The sequence below is a fragment of the Electrona antarctica genome (genome assembly GCF_951216825.1).
Source record: "Electrona antarctica genome assembly, chromosome: 7".
Lineage (NCBI taxonomy): Eukaryota > Metazoa > Chordata > Actinopteri > Myctophiformes > Myctophidae > Electrona > Electrona antarctica.
In genome coordinates this window covers 15465303-15483856 of record NC_136812.1, presented here as the reverse complement: position 1 = coordinate 15483856, position 18554 = coordinate 15465303, and the positions used below count along the sequence as shown (strand labels likewise).

General features: G+C 45.1%; 1 protein-coding gene across 2 annotated transcripts in view; it reads right to left on the bottom strand.

The window, feature by feature from the left end:
* Positions 1 to 18554, bottom strand: part of LOC306926493 (importin-13-like) — a 56620-nt gene that overhangs the window by 12269 nt on the left and 25797 nt on the right. For both annotated transcript variants that reach the window (XR_013790395.1, XM_079505804.1), the window contains exons 6-13: positions 11577 to 11717; positions 10913 to 11054; positions 9517 to 9683; positions 7165 to 7285; positions 6887 to 7034; positions 4275 to 4456; positions 4001 to 4027; positions 3442 to 3576 (exon numbers count right to left, since the gene is read on the bottom strand). Coding sequence is in view for 1 of the 2 variants with exons in the window: in XM_079505804.1 (XP_079361930.1) it covers positions 3442 to 3576; positions 4001 to 4027; positions 4275 to 4456; positions 6887 to 7034; positions 7165 to 7285; positions 9517 to 9683; positions 10913 to 11054; positions 11577 to 11717 (1063 nt within the window). In the remaining variant the exon portion in view is untranslated. The remainder of the gene's footprint in view (positions 1 to 3441; positions 3577 to 4000; positions 4028 to 4274; positions 4457 to 6886; positions 7035 to 7164; positions 7286 to 9516; positions 9684 to 10912; positions 11055 to 11576; positions 11718 to 18554) is intronic.

Genomic DNA, 18554 nt, shown 5'->3' with positions numbered 1-18554 from the left:
AATAGCCTAACTAGTTATAACATAAGGTTGAAGTGATTAGACGTTTTGGTGAAGGCCCCTTGGAACCTTAGAGTAAATATGAATAGAGACGGCACCCGGAGAAAACCCTGAGGCGAAATGGACATAGTGGCCGAATTTGGTATTGCAGTTTGGACCCAAACACATGAACGCGCTGGTCCGTTGACTATCATTGCGCACGTTCATGATGACACGTGAGCGCTGTTTCATACGTGAACGCATGTGAACGCGTGCAATGATAGTCAACGGCAGCGCATTCATGTGTTTGGGTCCAATCCATCCCAGAATGCATCTGCGCTTTAGAGCAACTTAATGCAAGTGGATGGGAGGAGAAATCGGGTGCCATCTCTATTAATATGTACTCTAAGCTTGGCACGCCCTCAAGGACCCCTGGGGGTCCCTGCCCCCACGTTTGAGAACCAGTGCACTAACTAATCCTTAGTTACAAGAATGACTGCCAACAGTGTGAATCGGTAAATGTGAAACATACTTTGGAAAAGGTGCTGTATCAAATGCAGAGTTGCAGAGCATATTTAATTCTCCAATGCCTCCTTTATATACTCATTCTGTCTTTCTAACATACACACACTCACAAGTGTAAACACAAAAAATAAGATATTCGCTAAAGAAATCATAATTCTTTAATGATTAATCATAATTCTCTGGGTGAACAGAACAGCTGATTTTTATGTTTTGATTAGGCGTTCCATCATTCTCGTTTAAGCACGGATAGCAGTTTCAACCAATCAGATTGCTTCCTCGAAACGACCTGTTGTATAATTACACATACAGAACACAGGCATACATGCACAAGTTTCACACACACACACACACACACACACACACACACACACACACACACACACACACACACACACACACACACACACACACACACACACACACACACACACACACACACACACACACACACACACACACACACACACACACACACACACACACACACGTACGTATATTGAATCCTCCCCTGGGTAACAACAGTAATTAAGGCTTCATTAGCAGGGTAATCAGTTAATCAGTGCTCGGTCTCCATGGCAACCTTGAAAAGAGAAGTCATGTCTGCCTTACACTATCATATACACACAGCATCTCTCTCTCACAACGCTCGCACATGCAGGATGTCGCTGCTATGCGGTCAGAGCCAATTCCCTGGCTGAGTTCCAGGGTCTCACATCTCACTTCAATGAGGTGACAGTGCGACTGGGGACGGAATTGGCTTTGCAGCGGTATGCTGCCACTATAATCAATGGAACATGGCTGCGGTGCGCAGGTTGTGCGTACGCTCCGCACGTGAATCTTTTTTTGCGCGTGCTCTATTTTTCCGCGTGTCCACGGGTGTTACGCAGCCCTTGGCTTGGGTCAAGGACAATGAAGTCCCATCGTAGAATAGATCCAGGAGCACAAATGTACTGTACCTGTCCACGGGAGTACCGATCTTAGGAGCAGTGTTCCTGATTTACTACCAAAGCACATCTCTTCCGCATGCCACATCATGCCAGTATATAGAAACTTTCTATATACTGGCATGATGTGGCATCATATGACATTTGGTACATGCTCATAGTATATGCACGTCTCAACTCTGTTCTTAAGAAGCCCCACCACTACCATTGTGGCTGCCCGTCCCTGATGGAAGGTGACCTACTGTAGCAAGTGTCCCCGCTAGGTGCCACCATTTGTCAGCCTCCAGTCACAGTACCTGATTTCATAGTCTGATGTAATGGCCATAGATCAAGAATCCAGACAGAAAAACAATGAGACAGGGAGGAAAGTCATGGCAGAAAAAGAAGATAGGAGTATACTAAAGAGAGGGAGAAAGGGAGCGATATATTGAAAGAGACACAGGTGAAAAAGAAAGGAAGAGACGGAGAGATAAAAAGCTTGATCTAAACTGACATTTCTATTCACCGCAGTAGAGGTCTTTGCTGATGTCAGAACAATGGATAAGGGAAGTGAGTCCCTCTTTTGTTTCACACAGATATAATGTCAGCCTCTGTATTTTCAGATAAAGTCAACTCCGTATTTATAGAAGCCAGCTTGTGACAAATGCACATTATATTATTATTATCTGCTTTTCCAATGTGTGCGATTGTATACGTGTGATATGAATACATGTGAAACCCGATGATATGTGCCCTTCCAATTCATGTGGGAGGTAATGGGTCTGATTAGCATGAGTGATTGCTGCCACACGCTACTTGACAAATAGAGGGTATGGTGCGGGAAGAGAGGGGAGACCTGTGTACTAGTGTGAACGGGTGTGGAAGGAGGAGATCTCAAAGGCGCCAGGGTCTGTGGTTAGTGTCAAAGTTACATTAACTAACTACTGGTAACCTGCAGCCTAAACTTACAAACTGTTGAGCTCAGCCAAGCACGGAGTAAGTGGCCGTGTTGGGACGCTGGGGAGACTGCGTCATCGGCGCTGGATCCATCAGTGGACTGCCGGTCAACGAGGAGCATCGCGGGTGAGATAAATCTGTGTTCTGTTGGATTGCCGGTGGATTATAGTTTGGGGTACCCCTAACTTTCGCTTCATGTGGATCTGAGGAACTATACTGTGGGAGCGTGCTGAGAGGAGGACGGTCACGCACATTCTTGCTTTAAAGCGCCTGCCTCACGTGACGAACTTGTTTTGTTTGTTGTTTACAACTGATGATGTGATTTGGGGGGGAACGGAAGTTTGGACTTTGTTGGGTTGTTTGTTTATTATTTTGGTACAGGGAGAGAGTTAGGGATAGAAGCAAGTGTTTTGTATTTCCTGATTGATTTGTCAGTTATTAAATATGTGAGTTTCACTAAGCTAAAAACCTGCCGATCCCGTCTTTTTCCTTTAGTTAATGATTTTCCTTTCTAATCCAAAAGGCTGATTGTTACAAGCTCACACAGGCTTCATTAGACCTGACATTTTAATAGCATTAGTGCACTTTTCTTCTAATGGGTATATTCCCACACCTGCTTGTGTCATATGCATGCATGTATTATGCATGCAATATGCATGCGCGCGCATGCGTGTGCGTGTGTTCATGTGAGGGCACCGTCCGGCATTATTGATAATATGTGCGACATAAAGACCTACATGTTGTGCTACTGCCCAGTGAATCACCAGACCATCGTACAGGGTCAATTACAATCTGGTCCCACAGAGAAATCTTCCACTGCGGTGACTCCACACAGACAAAGCCTGCTCTGATGGCCCCAGTCCAGGTACAGTATAGCTACCACTCTGTGTGTGCGTGTGTGTGTGTGTGTGTGTGTGTGTGTGTGTGTGTGTGTGTGTGTGTGTGTGCGCGCGCGTGCGTCTCTCTAAGGCCTGCTCCCATGGCTACAGTTCAAGTGCACCTACTCTGTGTGCATATACAGTATGTGTGACAGCGTAGGTGTGTGTGAGTGTGTACTCACTGTCTCATCGGCTAGCTTCTCCAGTTGCTGTATGTAGGGTGTGATGAGCGAGTGGAGGTTTCTCAGGATCTCTTCAACCGGGAGAGCAGAGAGCAGGAACCCAAGAGCCTGCATCAGCCACATACATTGGCTGGTCTGCGGGGACAATAAGACAGCAAAAAGTTGAAAATTCCACTGACGTGAAATCTTTCTTCACTGGCGGTTCTCAACTGAGTTCTGAGTTTTCCACTCACTCATACAGTCCTGACGGTGAATGCAAATTTCTAAGCAGCAGTCTTTACGTACATTTCAGCCACAATATATATATATATATATATATATATATATATATATATATATATATAATACTATTATATAATACATATAATATTTTGATATTACACTATGTTATATATATTTTTTTTACACATTTTAATAATATATAAAATTAACTTAATATATATACCAATAATAAGCATCCTTTACCTAGACTACAGAATCAATGTTTCTTTGTAATATTAAATGACAAACTGGGCTGAATCAATGCCAACACAGAGAGATAGAGAGAGGGAACACCGACCTTGTGGATCTGTTTTATGAGCACCTCCTGGAGAGAGGGAGAGACAAGCGATGCGTGAGTACATTTTTAAGAACCTGGAATAATAAACTTGATTTAGCCACAGAAATAACAGGATTCAGATCTAGGGCTTAAAAATACAGCAACTGCCTTGATCACATTACCATTTAGCTTTGATGTTTAGACAAAAAAAGACGAAAAACAATAGTTTTAGTTTTTTGTTATTTTTTTTAGGCTGACCGGCAGCAAACATCCCAACACACACACGCACACGCACCTGAGAGACAGCTACTATGTTGTTTGCATAGGGCGGCAGGTCGTATTTACACTCCCTGCAGATTTTCTTGAGTGTGGAGACCGAGGAAACGGAGAGGTCTGGGTTCCCTAAGGCCTGGAGCACCAGAGGCAGCACACTGCTCAGCATCACCGGGTGATCTGCCAGCCACTCTGCTAGAGCGCCTAGCGGGGGTTACAACAGTTCACATATATGAGGAGACGTCACGCAGTATAAAGCAGACCAAGACCAAGAAGAAAAGGTCTGAAATGTCGGAAATTAACTGGCCGATGGAATGAGTATCTAGTATCGTAAATTATGAGAATGAGCTGTGAAATGGCTGATAATCTTTTCATGGTTGACATTACACAGACAAGCCCTTAGGGTTTTTTTGCTGTTAAGTATATAGGACTAGCGCCAGTATTTGGTGTTTAGTTTCTTCACCGTTGGCTCCATGGACATGATGCTAAAACACAAATATTACACTTCATTATAATAGACATGTCTGTGTCATCAGACTAGTATCATTCTGCAACCCTGTCACTTTCCCCCATGAAAAGTCATACAATATGTGGAAAGATATTATTCAGACAATACACAAGGATTTTATTAAGACCTGAGGCCAATGCTACAAATGCATTCAAAATCCTAACAGTTTTGTGAACTTGTGTTACTATATATAGCTAAAATCCAAAATGACAGTGCGGTTCTGAGCATATTAAATGAGATGGTGTTAGGAAAGTTCTGAATGTACCATAACCTTCCTCTGGGTTGGGGGGTGTGATGATCGGGGATCATATCATTATTATGAGTATTATTATTGTGAGATATTATGAATATGTATGGGCATATTTATATCTACCAGAGTTCTCACATTGTTATCGGCTACACAGTACCAGGGTGGGGGGAGTGGCTGCCTGTGTGCTCTCACTAATCCTCCGCAGGTGGACTGATTGATGATTGACACCTAGAGAAGCTGGCCCGTCAGGGAGTGATCGGCCCTGACCTGGCTGTCGGTCTAGAGTGGGAGTGCTCCTGATCATGGCTCTCCCTACTCACCTATACTATATCAGTCAGTCTGTTCCTGCCGGAAGGCGGTGGGGAGACAGGCCGGAATCCTCTCTCTCCCAGCTGCCACACTGACTGTGGACTTTTGTGCAAAGCCAAACGTTATTCCTTAGTTTATTCCCTTCGGAAAGGAATATGTTTTCTTTCAGTTGTAGTGTTAATTTGTGTCTGTTTGCTAGGTATCCTTTTCTTTTGAGTTTGATCTATATATCCTATAAAACGTTCCATTTCATTATTTACTTCATTTTTTGTAAATAAATATTCGCATTTTGAAGCTGGTTTCCTGTCGATCCATTAAATGTTACTTAATTACCGCTAGACACATTGGGTTGTAACAATGCTATCCTGGTTTTGATGGGTTAATTAATGCAGATTGTCTTTTCAGTGCTTCTTGCTATAAAGAATAACAAGCCTGCCCGCAGAAATGCATGGCAGGGCATGTTAATAGCTCCTGCTTGTGCCCGTTTGTGAACAAAATAAGTTGAGTAATGGATGGGCAAATGTCATGAATGTTGGTGGGAATGATCAACAGGCTGTCCCAAGATTTTTGGTCTAAAAGTTAAATGGCCAAGGTACCGCAGGCCGAGAGGCCTACTGGTCAGAAATGACCAGTAGGCTGCCCTGAAGAGATAATTAACTTTTGGGTGGAAAGGTTCTAGAGTCAAGATTACAATACCTTTGTCAATGTCAACAATATTAATCTGTTTTAGCTCATAAAATGGAACACAAGATTATATTTTGTCAGTTTTCATGTTAACAGTCTCGATATGGACAACATTTTGGTGGAAACAAAATGTAAATGCAGGATATTGGTGATTGCACAATCCTACAGGCTGGGGTGGCAGGGAGTGTTTGGGCTCCTCACTGGCAGGTGAGTCAGTAGGATACAACAGCAGTGACTACACAGAAATGTGTGTGGGGAGGAATTCATTGGCATACTGATGCGATGCGACGCATTGTGGGCTTGTAGATCTGATTTGTATACACTTTCTACATTTGAAAACTGTACCTGTAACAGGGACCTTCTGCATAATGAGTACAACTTTCAGTACTTTAACTACTTTAAAGCTGCTATAAGCAATAATGTCCAAATTTTAATGACGTTGTTTTTTATTTATTTTTTGGTATTCAGACAGCCAGCAATGAGTAAAACGCTCCCCCAAAATAATTAGTCTCTGTGACACATCTAGGGGCCACAATCTGCATTCAAAGATGTTCCTAGAAGCTTTGTCCTTGGTCGGAAAAAAACCCGGTCGTAATGACTAACCAAACAGGAAGCAGACAGGCAAATCGACCAATGACAAAGCTTCTAGGAAAATCTTTGAATGCAGATTGCGGCCCCTAGATGTGTCACAGAGACTAAATGTTTTTGGGAGCGTTCTACCCATTGCTGGCTGTCTGAATACCAAAAAAGAAAAGAAAAAAAGGTCATTTATTCAAGTAAACCTTGAATTCCAGACTTTTACATAGTGTAGACATATTTCTACATTGCAGTATTAATACTTTTAACAAAGAAAAAACATTTGAGTACGTTTTCCACCACTGACCTATAGTGAACATGACAGTGTCAGCCAGCTGGACATTGTTGATGGTGATTCTGGGAATGAGCCCTATCAGGCCAGGGATCACGTCAGAGTAATTCACATCTATCGTCTCCGCTATGGACTGGAATCCGTACAGCAGAGCTTCTGTGTGCTGTAAAGGGAGAACATGGTCAAATGCTGTAGCAGGATGCAGAGAGAATACATTCAACTGGTTGCTATTAATCATCATCATTCTCTCTTAATCGAGTTGACTGTGTGTGCAAAATGTGTGCGTCTCTAACCTGCCACGATGAGGGCTGCTCTGTATTGGTCAGCAATCTTCCCAGTTTGTCATAAAGGTTGCTGAGCAGCTCCGCCCCAAGCATCTCGTAGACGTACATAAGTGTATCTGAGATGTCCACTCTGAAACAAACAACACGTACATAAGTGTATCTGAGATGTCCACTCTGAAACAAACAACACGTACATAAGTGTATCTGAGATGTCCACTCTGAAACAAACAACACGTACATAAGAGTATCTGAGATATCCACTCTGAAACAAACAAAAACAACTCTTATTCATACTCTCTTCTACTCTTATTGATCCCTCGCTCTAATTACCGCTTTGCTTCAAGACACAAAACAGATACACGGGATGCCCTGCCAACATAATACGCTAGGTGATCTTGAAACCCTTGTTCTGTCTTAGTGATGTTAACCACTTAAGTGCTTAACCCTAAACAAGATTCCACAATCGCAAAAAATAGTCAATCTACAACCCTGTGATGCGTTGCGAGCTCGCACCGTAGATCTGCTATCTTTTATTATGAATTTCACAATGACATGCACTGAATGCCTGAAGAAGGCCGAAACGTTGGTATGACTCTTAAATAAATAAATCTCTTGAACCAGCGCTATGAGCTTGTAGATCTGCTATTTTTCAATAGCTAAAGCAAAACATGATGCTAACACCAAAAGGGGTTCCCGCCCAAAATGGGTTAAGTGCTTAACCCTAAACCATATTCCACAATCGCAAAAAATAGTCAATCTACAACCCTGTGATGCGTTGTGAGCTCGCACCGTAGATCTGCTATCTTTTATTATGAATTTCACAATGACATGCACTGAATGCCTGAAGAAGGCCGAAACGTTGCTATGACTCTTAAATAAATAAATCTCTTGAACCAGCGAGTGGCGGTGTGCGGGTCTCCCTCCTTCTCCATACAATGACATGCACAACATTGGGATGACAGGGACACAGAACTGCACAGCAGTACTGTATGTGCACTCTCAGCTTCCAGTTCATTCAGTGTATTAGAGGAAAAACACTCTCAGCTTCCAGTTCATTCAGTGTATTAGAGGAAAAACACTCTTCTGCCGACCAGTCACCCTGTCAGCACTCATCCTGAGACACTTGCATGAGAGTACACACAGTCACTCACACACAGTCACACACAGACACAGTCACACTGCGTGGTAGATCAAAGGCATGCGAGACGCGCACCGACAGCTGACAGGAATTTAGAGAATCCTGACACACACAACATTCTGGTGTGTACAGCCAGGTACTCAAAAGAGATGTTAACATCCTGTAAGTAGACTTAGAAATAAAACTAGTGTTGACTAATCATTACAAGTGGCTCTTATTTTGAAGAGGAAGTCAGAGCACAGGAAGTCCGTTTCAGTTGTAAACAAGCTACCATTATTTAGCTGTGCTAGCCTCTAAACCAAGTTAGCGACCATTATTTACAATATGAAAAGCATGCATCTGTCACTTGAACACATGTATTACTTACATTGGAACCTGCAGCATTAGGTGAGTAATTCATTGTATATCTGTGTTGGACATTTGTAGTGGTTGTGGTTAGAGTGGTTGAGGCGAGCTGCTAACAAATCTCCTGCTGCTAAACGTCCTCCTGCTGCGTAACGACTACAAATACACTGTCTGTGACTCTGTGTACTAGTGTAGCTTTGCATCTTTTGCATCTGCCCGTGTGAACGCAGCATAACATTCTGGCAGAGTAGAAACGTCCGTAAAAGTTGCGATGTGAGAAAGTGAATGAAGACGGAGGGCTTGTTGTTATACCATGGATATGGCTATATACAGTACAGTAACATCAGCGATCACGCCAGTGGTGAGTGACATCCTTTGTACAAGTACGTAGCGTCGTATCCATATAGAATCCCCAGAATATGTACATTGTGAACACAGACACACACCAGTGTTGATTTCGTCGAGTAATACTATGACAAAAAATGTTCGTCGACTACCTTTTTTTCACTGACGAAAACTAAATGGAAACTAAATGAAAACTAAGCTCTGATGACTAAAACTAAGAATAAAATGTTAGTAGTGGACAAGATATCCAGTATAATTGCATGCTGAAAATAAAAGATCTACAGTGAGCTTGTAGATCCGCTATTTTCAGCAAGAGTAAGATAAGTCATTACGACAGCATCAAGGCCCGCCAAAATCAACTGCCGATTTAGTAGACTAAAATTGTATGATATTTCGTCGACTAAAACTAGACTAACACTAAGACATTCCAGGTGACTAAAATGTGACTAAAACTAAATGAAAACTATTCAAGAGACTATGACCAAAAATAAAATCAAATGTTGCTGTCAAAATCAACACTGACACACACACACCTGTAGATCCTGAACTGCTCCTTCTCGTCCGATGACCAGGACGCGTATTCCTGGTCGGAGGGGAACTGGGCTTTATGCAGCAGTACATCTACCAACTGGAAGTAGACGGGCCTGTAGACCTGCAGGTACACCGCCTGCCTCTCGGACTCAAACGACATGATTTCATCCTGAACACACAACAACAACAACAACAACAACAGGGAAGAAAAGGACAGAAGAAAGACGTGAGTGTTCAGGACAGAACAACAAAGTGGTTTCATGACATGCATTAAAGGACCACTTCACCACTTTTCAACTTCTCTTCCTATAATTGGTCCTAACTAATGTTCATGATAAAATACCACAATTTTTTCCTACTCATTCTGTGTCTCATAGGAAGGCTGTGGGCAGTTCAGAAACCCGTCCACCAGTGACATCATCGATGGTGAATCCAAGCTAATAGAAATGGCAGGCTTTCTTTTCCTGAAAAGTTGCAATGCAAAAGTTGAAGCCATCGCTCTCACGATAATAAAAATATAATTATATTTTAAAACAAATCTTGTTTTAAAAAAAATCTGCCTAATGATGATGTCACTGGTGGACGGGTGTCCGAACTGCCCACAGCCCTTCTATGAGACACAGACTGAGTAGGAAATGGTGGTGTTTTATCATGAACATTAGTTAGGACCAATTATAGGAAGAGAAGTTGAAAAGTGGTGAAGTGGTCCTTTAAGTCAAACCAACTTCCTTGCATTATATTAGATAATGAGGAAATATTAGAGAACATGTATGTGTGCCTCATAGAGGCATTTGGGGAGCTAATTATTTTGAATTGAGTGGTTTATTATTCCAAGCGGATTCTAAGCGGAACTAGAATTATATGAAATACCTTGTAGAATTTACCTCCAAATCCATCCGGGCCAGCTGCTTTGCCCGAAGGGAAGGTTTTAATTGTCTCAGAGAGCTCGCTATGGGAATACGGAGAGTCAAGGGATGTTCTAAGGTTTCATCCAATTTAGGTATATCAAGAGAATAAAAAATGTGGCATAATCATCGCTTGTTACATCAGTTATACTAGTGGGTGTTTATCACCTTAGGATTTGTTAATGATTCCCCCTTTTTAGTGTCTATTTCGACAGATGATAGTTTTTATGTTTATCTGGGATCCTAGTTAGTTAATTAAACGTATTTAAATTAATGTTTTGTACTTGCCCACCTTCCTACAATTGGATAAGAGTGTCTGTTAAACGCATATGTTGAGAAATTGTAAATGGTCTACTCTGTACTGTCAATAAATATCTTATCATTAAAATGGTATGAGTGACAATCTTCACATGCTAACAGTCTAAAACAATCAAACCAGCTGTAGCACTACTACTGTAGCTGTTTGTGTGCAGTCGGTGAGTAGAGTACGTACTTGTAGTGTGTACCAGAAGGTGAGTGTGAGGGAGCTGGTGGTCTCGTTGACCGGGTAGTGTCCAGGGATGCCTGTACAGAACATGATCATGTTGACCAATGCCAGGAAACCCTGCCAGTGTTCTACCTGCTCCAACAGAGTCCTAGAATGAGAGAAAGAGAGAGAAAGACAGAGCAAGTTAGAACTAATATAGAGCAAGAGGGGAGGGGGAGACGCAAGGAGGTCGAGGGGGAGGGGGTTATGGCAGGCGTATTGACCCTCAGGGTGAGATACAGACAGATTTTGAAATGGAGCATTGCAGACAGACATCAATCCATACACAGATCTAATGTAAAGTATATTTAAACAGACCTGTAGGGCTGTTACGGCTTACATTTACGATTTATTGCGCACAGCTGTGCAGTGAGAGCGAAAACGTCGGTGCTAGAGTTAAACGGAGTTGGCGAAAATGTGTTAAATTGAACAAAAGGCCTCGTAGATTCAAAGCCATTAGTGCCAGCCAGTGAGAGGAGCAGTGACCTCAGACATATACAGACATCTCTAAAATTATAGGTACCGGTAGATAACTTCATACTTTAAAATATATGCACGTTTCAACATGGAAACGATTATACTGATTATGCGAAGTAATTGTGATTGCGTAATAACTGACAGGCCTACACACCTGGAGTGGTTCTCTCCCAGTGTGACAGTGATGCGACAGATTCCATGGCAGGTCTCCATGTCTCCACTCTGCACTGCCTCTCTGAGCTGCTCCTGCAGGGCCAAGACCTGGGGCACCAGCTTTAGCAGGGTGTTCACGTACCTACACAAGAGGCACACACACACACAATATGTAAATATACAAACAGAACTGGCTGTTCAGAGAGATTCATTCATTTCAAATGGACTGTGCCACCTGAACAGTATTTTACAAGAAAGCAGAGGAGCGATGTGAAGCACAGCGGCACATATTCTCTTATGACGCTACCGGCTTTATTTCTCGCCTCCTTCCTTGTCAATAGTTTACTTCAAATTGAATCCGCGCACGCGCACACGCACACGCACACACACACACACACACACACACACACACACACACACACACACACACACACACACACACACACACACACACACACACACACACACACACACACACACACACCGCCTCCGCCTCCGCCTCCGCCTCCGCCTCCCAGTTCTTCTGCCCCTTTTTCCATAGTTATATGCAGAGCCTTACAAATGTACACTTTATCCACGGGATTCAGCGTTTTAGCCAAAGCGATAATTTAAGCATAATAACAATATCATTTGAAAATGTATAGATGTCTCTTCAACAAATGCATGGGAGCCGGTGCCCGGTGTAGGCTTTTTTTCCAATTGTGGTTCTTATATAATTCAGTGTTTTAGGCAAAGCGATGCATGCCTAATTATTATATTATGTTCATTCCATACCAAAACTCTATCGCGTGTGTGGTGTGATTCTGATCTGTCATCTCTGCGTGTGTTGACACACACACACACGCAGAAGAACTGGGAGGCGGAGGCACGGGGGGTGCGTTGCCCGGGACAGTGTGCGTTGCAAGTCCTCGCCACTGCACCTCTGCAGGACTGCTGCCTAAATTGTAAGTTGTTTGTTTAAAGCTACACACCATGGCTGCCACTTGCAGTATGCCCTTCACTTATTGCTGTCTCATCTGTTTATACTACAGCGCACGCACAGAGAGAGAGAGAGAGAGAGAGACAGAGAGAGTGTGTGTGTGGGGGGGGTACAGCAGGGGTTACTGAAGATGAATGGAGGGGGGGGGGGGGGGGGGGGGGGATGGTGTACATCCCGGGTAAATTCAACGGGTGCTCGAACAAAAAAGAACAGACTGAAAAAGGAAGAATAAGTCTGCACGCCGTTTTGAAAGCTCCCCAAAAACGTTATTTACCAAGGCGGGGTAAAAACACAACGTTTCGGCCTCTGTGGCCTTCGTCAGGTAGGTCACCTACTTGCCTGACACTAGCCTCAACTCAGGAGAAGTTTCCCTGTCATTCCTAATAAAGGCTAAACCAAAGGGTGGCATTTAGAAGTTTACAGTGTTTTCATATATTTATGTCTGAATGCCACTAGGGGTATTTGTGTGACATACAAATTTGTTCTTGAATTGGACAAAGAAGTTTACACTGCATAAAACCACTATTGTATGTGTATGCATGCATACTGTGGCTCTGCGACTGTGGCTCAAGAGGTAGAGCAGGTCGTCCAATGATCCATGGGTCGGCGGTTCGAATCCCGGCTCCTCCTGTCTACATGTCGAAGTGTCCTTGGGCAAGACACTGAACCCCAAATTGCTCCCGATGTGCTGGTTGGTACCTTGCATGGCTTCCGCCGCAATCGGTGTATGAATGTGTGTGTGAATGGTTGAATGTAATGCACAATCTATGTAAAGCGCCTTGGATAAAGGCGCTATATAAATGCACCATTTACCATTTACCATTTACTTGTGTAAGTGTGGGTGTGTCAGTCCCAGGGGATCATGCGGTATGCAGGTGGCCATCCATCATGCGGATGTCAATAGCAGACCTGGCTGATGAATATTCATCGATGACTCCTCAAGGTTGTGTTCCTCATAATAAAAAGGATAATGTCTGAGTGTCTGAATATCGGTACAGGGACTAGAAGCAATTTGCTTTTGCGGTCATTGTCTCCACCAGGCCGAAGGCATGGGGAGAGAGTATGTTTTGCACTCCGTCCGTGTGTGTGTGTGTGTCCTTCCGTCCGTCTGTTACCAGCTAATCTCCGGCACCGTTAACCCGGTCGATGCCAAACTTTGCACACACACTCCCTGGATGCCAACGATGAACCTCTGCCCCACATTTTCCAGAACGGCCTGTTATAGCGCCACCATGAGGCAGCTTTTCACATGTTTTACCTAAAACTGCACCGATCTGCGTGAAACGTTGCATGCACACTCCCTAGAGGCCAAGGACAAACCTTTCACCTGCATTTTCCGCATCTGCCTTTTATAGCGCCACCAGGAGGCCGACTTTTGTAAAACACATTTTTTGATATTACTCCTCCAGATTCTGTCCAAAAATCGTTACACAGTATCTCTATGGTCATGTGCGCAAGTCGGATCTGTCCGATATTTCATATTCCATCCTAATTGGCTATAATTGGCTTTCACAGTTTGCAAGATTGCCCCGTTTTGAACAAAGGACCACAAATCATGAATGCAGCGTGCAATTTACGTGAAATCTTTCACACATTTTCTTACTAGGCTGAGGAATATATCCCACCCTATTCACATTGGCCTGTTATAGCGCCACCAACAGGTTGATTTTTGCAAAACACATTTTTGGAACAAAATGCCTCAAATCATCCAATTGCCATCAAAGGCGTATGAAGAAATGGCACCCTTTTCACATTGGCCTATTATAGCGCCACCAGGAGGCCACAACCTGACCTGCCCTGGTGGAGACCTGTGCCCCGAGGGCACTTTTTCTAGTTACATATATTCTACACTTCGTGTAGTCAGAATTCCAGGCCGTAACAAATGCAGCCTTAGTACCACCATGCTGAACATTGAATACAAAGTCGGCTACTAGTAGGTGCAAAAGATATATGATTTGAAGTTAGTTTTTCAACAATACAGTAAGTACACACATGAATATTTGCAGTCATACCTAAATCATTTGAGAAATCCTAGAAATAAAGGTGACCACTGCACAGCAGGGGGCTTACAGGACACACGCACAAGGTTTTACTTTAACTAAACTGTCTTTAGACTATTTTGATTCATCAGATCGTTCTTACCCAAGTTGTGCCCAAGACGTCTCCAGACGTCCTTAGAATTATCCCATGGTGTGCCCAAGACGTCTGTACACGTCTTAGGAAATCCGATTGTGCCGATTGCGAAATCGGATCGGATGTGCGTGCTTTCAGCAGTGCGATGCATCATGCATAATTGTGCACACAGCCATCATGTTATTTTCCTTCAACAAATGATCAATATACAGCTTCTCAAAAAAAAAAAATATTGTGTAAAAACTCATTTTCTTCCCTAATATAATTCAAAAAGTGCATAAAGTGAAGTATTTAAAAAAAAAATTGTTTTAATCTTGATGATTATGGCATAAAGCTTATGGAAATCTCAAAATATTAGAATATTTTACGAGAGCACTACATTTTTTTTTTAAACGAGAAATGTCGACCATCTGAAAAGTATATTCATGTATGCCAATTAATCACTCCCCACATCTGTGTTGTATCCTGCCGACTCACCTGCCAGTGAGGAGCCCCCACCGGGAGGACGTACTGTTGTATCCTATACTGACTCACCTTCCAGTGAGGAGCCCCCACCGGGAGGACATACTGTTGTATCCTATACTGACTCACCTGCCAGTGAGGAGCAGGCATGCAAACAGACCGAAGCTGGAAAAGGTGACAGTGTGCGGGGGACGTGCTGCGGCGCACGCGAAGCCCGCGGCGCGAAAAATTTTGAGGGTTTTATGGGTACCAAACAGGGCTGGACTGGCCACAGGTCATACCGGGCATTTTCCCAGTGGGCCGCGACCATAGGGTCGCGGCCCGCCAGGCCGCCAGTTGATATTAACCTGCGGGCAGCATTAGGTGAAGGTGGGGGCCACCCTCAGGCCGCCAGTTGATATTAACCTGCGGGCCGCATTAGGTGAAGGTGGGGGCCACATGTGGGGGCCCAGTGGGGAGGGATGGTATGACAGACTGACTGGTATAAACAGTGCCCCCAGTGGGGAGGGATGGTATGACAGACAGACTGGTATAAACAGCGCCCCCAGTGGGGAGGGATGGTATGACAGACGGACTGGTATAAACAGCGCCCCCGGTGTAGAGGGATGGTATGACAGACTGGTATAAACAGCGCCCCCAGTGGGGAGGGATGGTATGACAGACTGACTGGTATAAACAGTGCCCCCAGTGGGGAGGGATGCTATTACAGAGAGAGTAGTATAAACAGCGTCCCCAGTGGGGAGGGATGGTATAAACAGCACCCCCAGTGTAGAGGGATGGTATAAACAGCACCCCCAGTGGGGAGGGATGGTATGACAGACTGACTGGTATAAACAGCGCCCCCAGTGGGGAGGGATGGTATGACAGAGAGACTGGTATAAACAGCGCCCCCAGTGGGGAGGGATGGTATGACAGACTGACTGGTATAAACAGTGCTCCCAGTGGGGAGGGATGGTATGACAGATAGACTGGTATAAACAGCGTCCCCAGTGGGGAGGGATGGTATAAACAGCACCCCCAGTGTAGAGGGATGGTATAAACAGCGCCCCCAGTGGGGAGGGATGGTATGACAGACTGACTGGTATAAACAGCGCCCCCAGTGGGGAGGGATGGTATGACAGAGAGACTGGTAGAAACAGCACCCCCAGTGGGGAGGGATGGTATGACAGACTGACTGGTATAAACAGTGCTCCCAGTGGGGAGGGATGGTATGACAGAGAGACTGGTATAAACAGCGTCCCCAGTGGGGAGGGATGGTATGACAGACTGACTGGTATAAACAGCGCCCCCAGTGGGGAGGGATGGTATGACAGAGAGACTGGTATAAACAGCGTCCCCAGTGGGGAGGGATGGTATGACAGAGAGACTGGTATAAACAGCGTCCCCAGTGGGGAGGGATGGTATGACAGAGAGACTGGTATAAACAGCGTCCCCAGTGGGGAGGGATGGTATAAACAGCACCCCCAGTGTAGAGGGATGGTATAAACAGCGCCCCCAGTGGGGAGGGATGGTATGACAGACTGACTGGTATAAACAGCGCCCCCAGTGGGGAGGGATGGTATGACAGAGAGACTGGTAGAAACAGCACCCCCAGTGGGGAGGGATGGTATGACAGACTGACTGGTATAAACAGTGCTCCCAGTGGGGAGGGATGGTATGACAGAGAGACTGGTATAAACAGCGTCCCCAGTGGGGAGGGATGGTATGACAGACTGACTGGTATAAACAGCGCCCCCAGTGGGGAGGGATGGTATGACAGAGAGACTGGTATAAACAGCGTCCCCAGTGGGGAGGGATGGTATGACAGAGAGACTGGTATAAACAGCGTCCCCAGTGGGGAGGGATGGTATGACAGAGAGACTGGTATAAACAGCGTCCCCAGTGGGGAGGGATGGTATGACAGACTGACTGGTATAAACAGCGCCCCCAGTGGGGAGGGATGGTATGACAGAGAGACTGGTATAAACAGCGTCCCCAGTGGGGAGGGATGGTATGACAGAGAGACTGGTATAAACAGCGTCCCCAGTGGGGAGGGATGGTATGACAGAGAGACTGGTATAAACAGCGTCCCCAGTGGGGAGGGATGGTATGACAGAGAGACTGGTATAAACAGCGTCCCCAGTGGGGAGGGATGGTATGACAGACTGACTGGTATAAACAGCGTCCCCAGTGGGGAGGGATGGTATGACAGAGAGACTGGTATAAACAGCGTCCCCAGTGGGGAGGGATGGTATGACAGAGAGACTGGTATAAACAGCGTCCCCAGTGGGGAGGGATGGTATGACAGAGAGACTGGTATAAACAGCGTCCCCAGTGGGGAGGGATGGTATGACAGACTGACTGGTATAAACAGTGTCCAGTATCCTATATTACAATTGAAAACATGTCCCCAAAAGCACGCACAGGAACAAAAGGCACCAGCTACTACGTCACTGACACGCTGCAACACGCTGCAACACACACTGCAACAACACACTAACACGACACAGCCTTACCCTCCGCGTCGATCCACGGCTATCTCCTCATGTCGCGCCGCACGCCCACAATCAACAACACCCGCGTAAAAACTGTCATTGCACTGCCACTACAGCCGCCTCCCGTCCACACTCACAAACATCAATATCAATAACAAACACAAACACGCCACAAGCACCGACACCCCCGCCTAATTTGTTGCCAGGTCTATGAAAACTAGCCCAGAAAAAATGCCATTCAACACGCTACTTACAACTCGCTTACAATTCGCGGACCTGGCAACACTGCATCCTGTTTTCCCATTGGCTACGGTTGCTACAACACGCATTTGCACTGCATCTTGGGAGCAACACAGCTTAATGTAGGGGTCACCGATTGCTGTGCTACATCCCCCTCATGTTCTCAACACCCCGTTCGGCTACACCACACACACTAACCTACACCATTCTCCACATGCAACACAGGGCCCTTATTGGCTAGCCCCCTCACATGGCGATCCCCACGCAACAAAACACAGCCAGCCACACACACACACACCCACCCACACACACACACAACGCCCACGTTCGGAAATATCGCACTGAGCGCACTGTGCAAACCTGGCGTGGTACAACAACAACAACAACACTACACGCACACGCGCGCGCTGCAACAACACACAGCTACGTACAGTGTGTGTGTGTGTGTCTGTGTGCGTGCGTGCGTGCGCGGGGGGGAATTTGGCTCGCCTCGCGATGCAGCGCAAATGCCACTACACTACACAGGGCTCGACAGTGCGACTAGGTACTCGCATTTGCGCCTTACAACATCACCGTGCGAGTTGTAACATTCACTTTGTACCACCGGTGCGACTACACAATCCGAACTTTCACGCTACAACTTGCGCAGTTTACATCCACACGAATGTGTCACTCTCTCGGTTCTGCACCG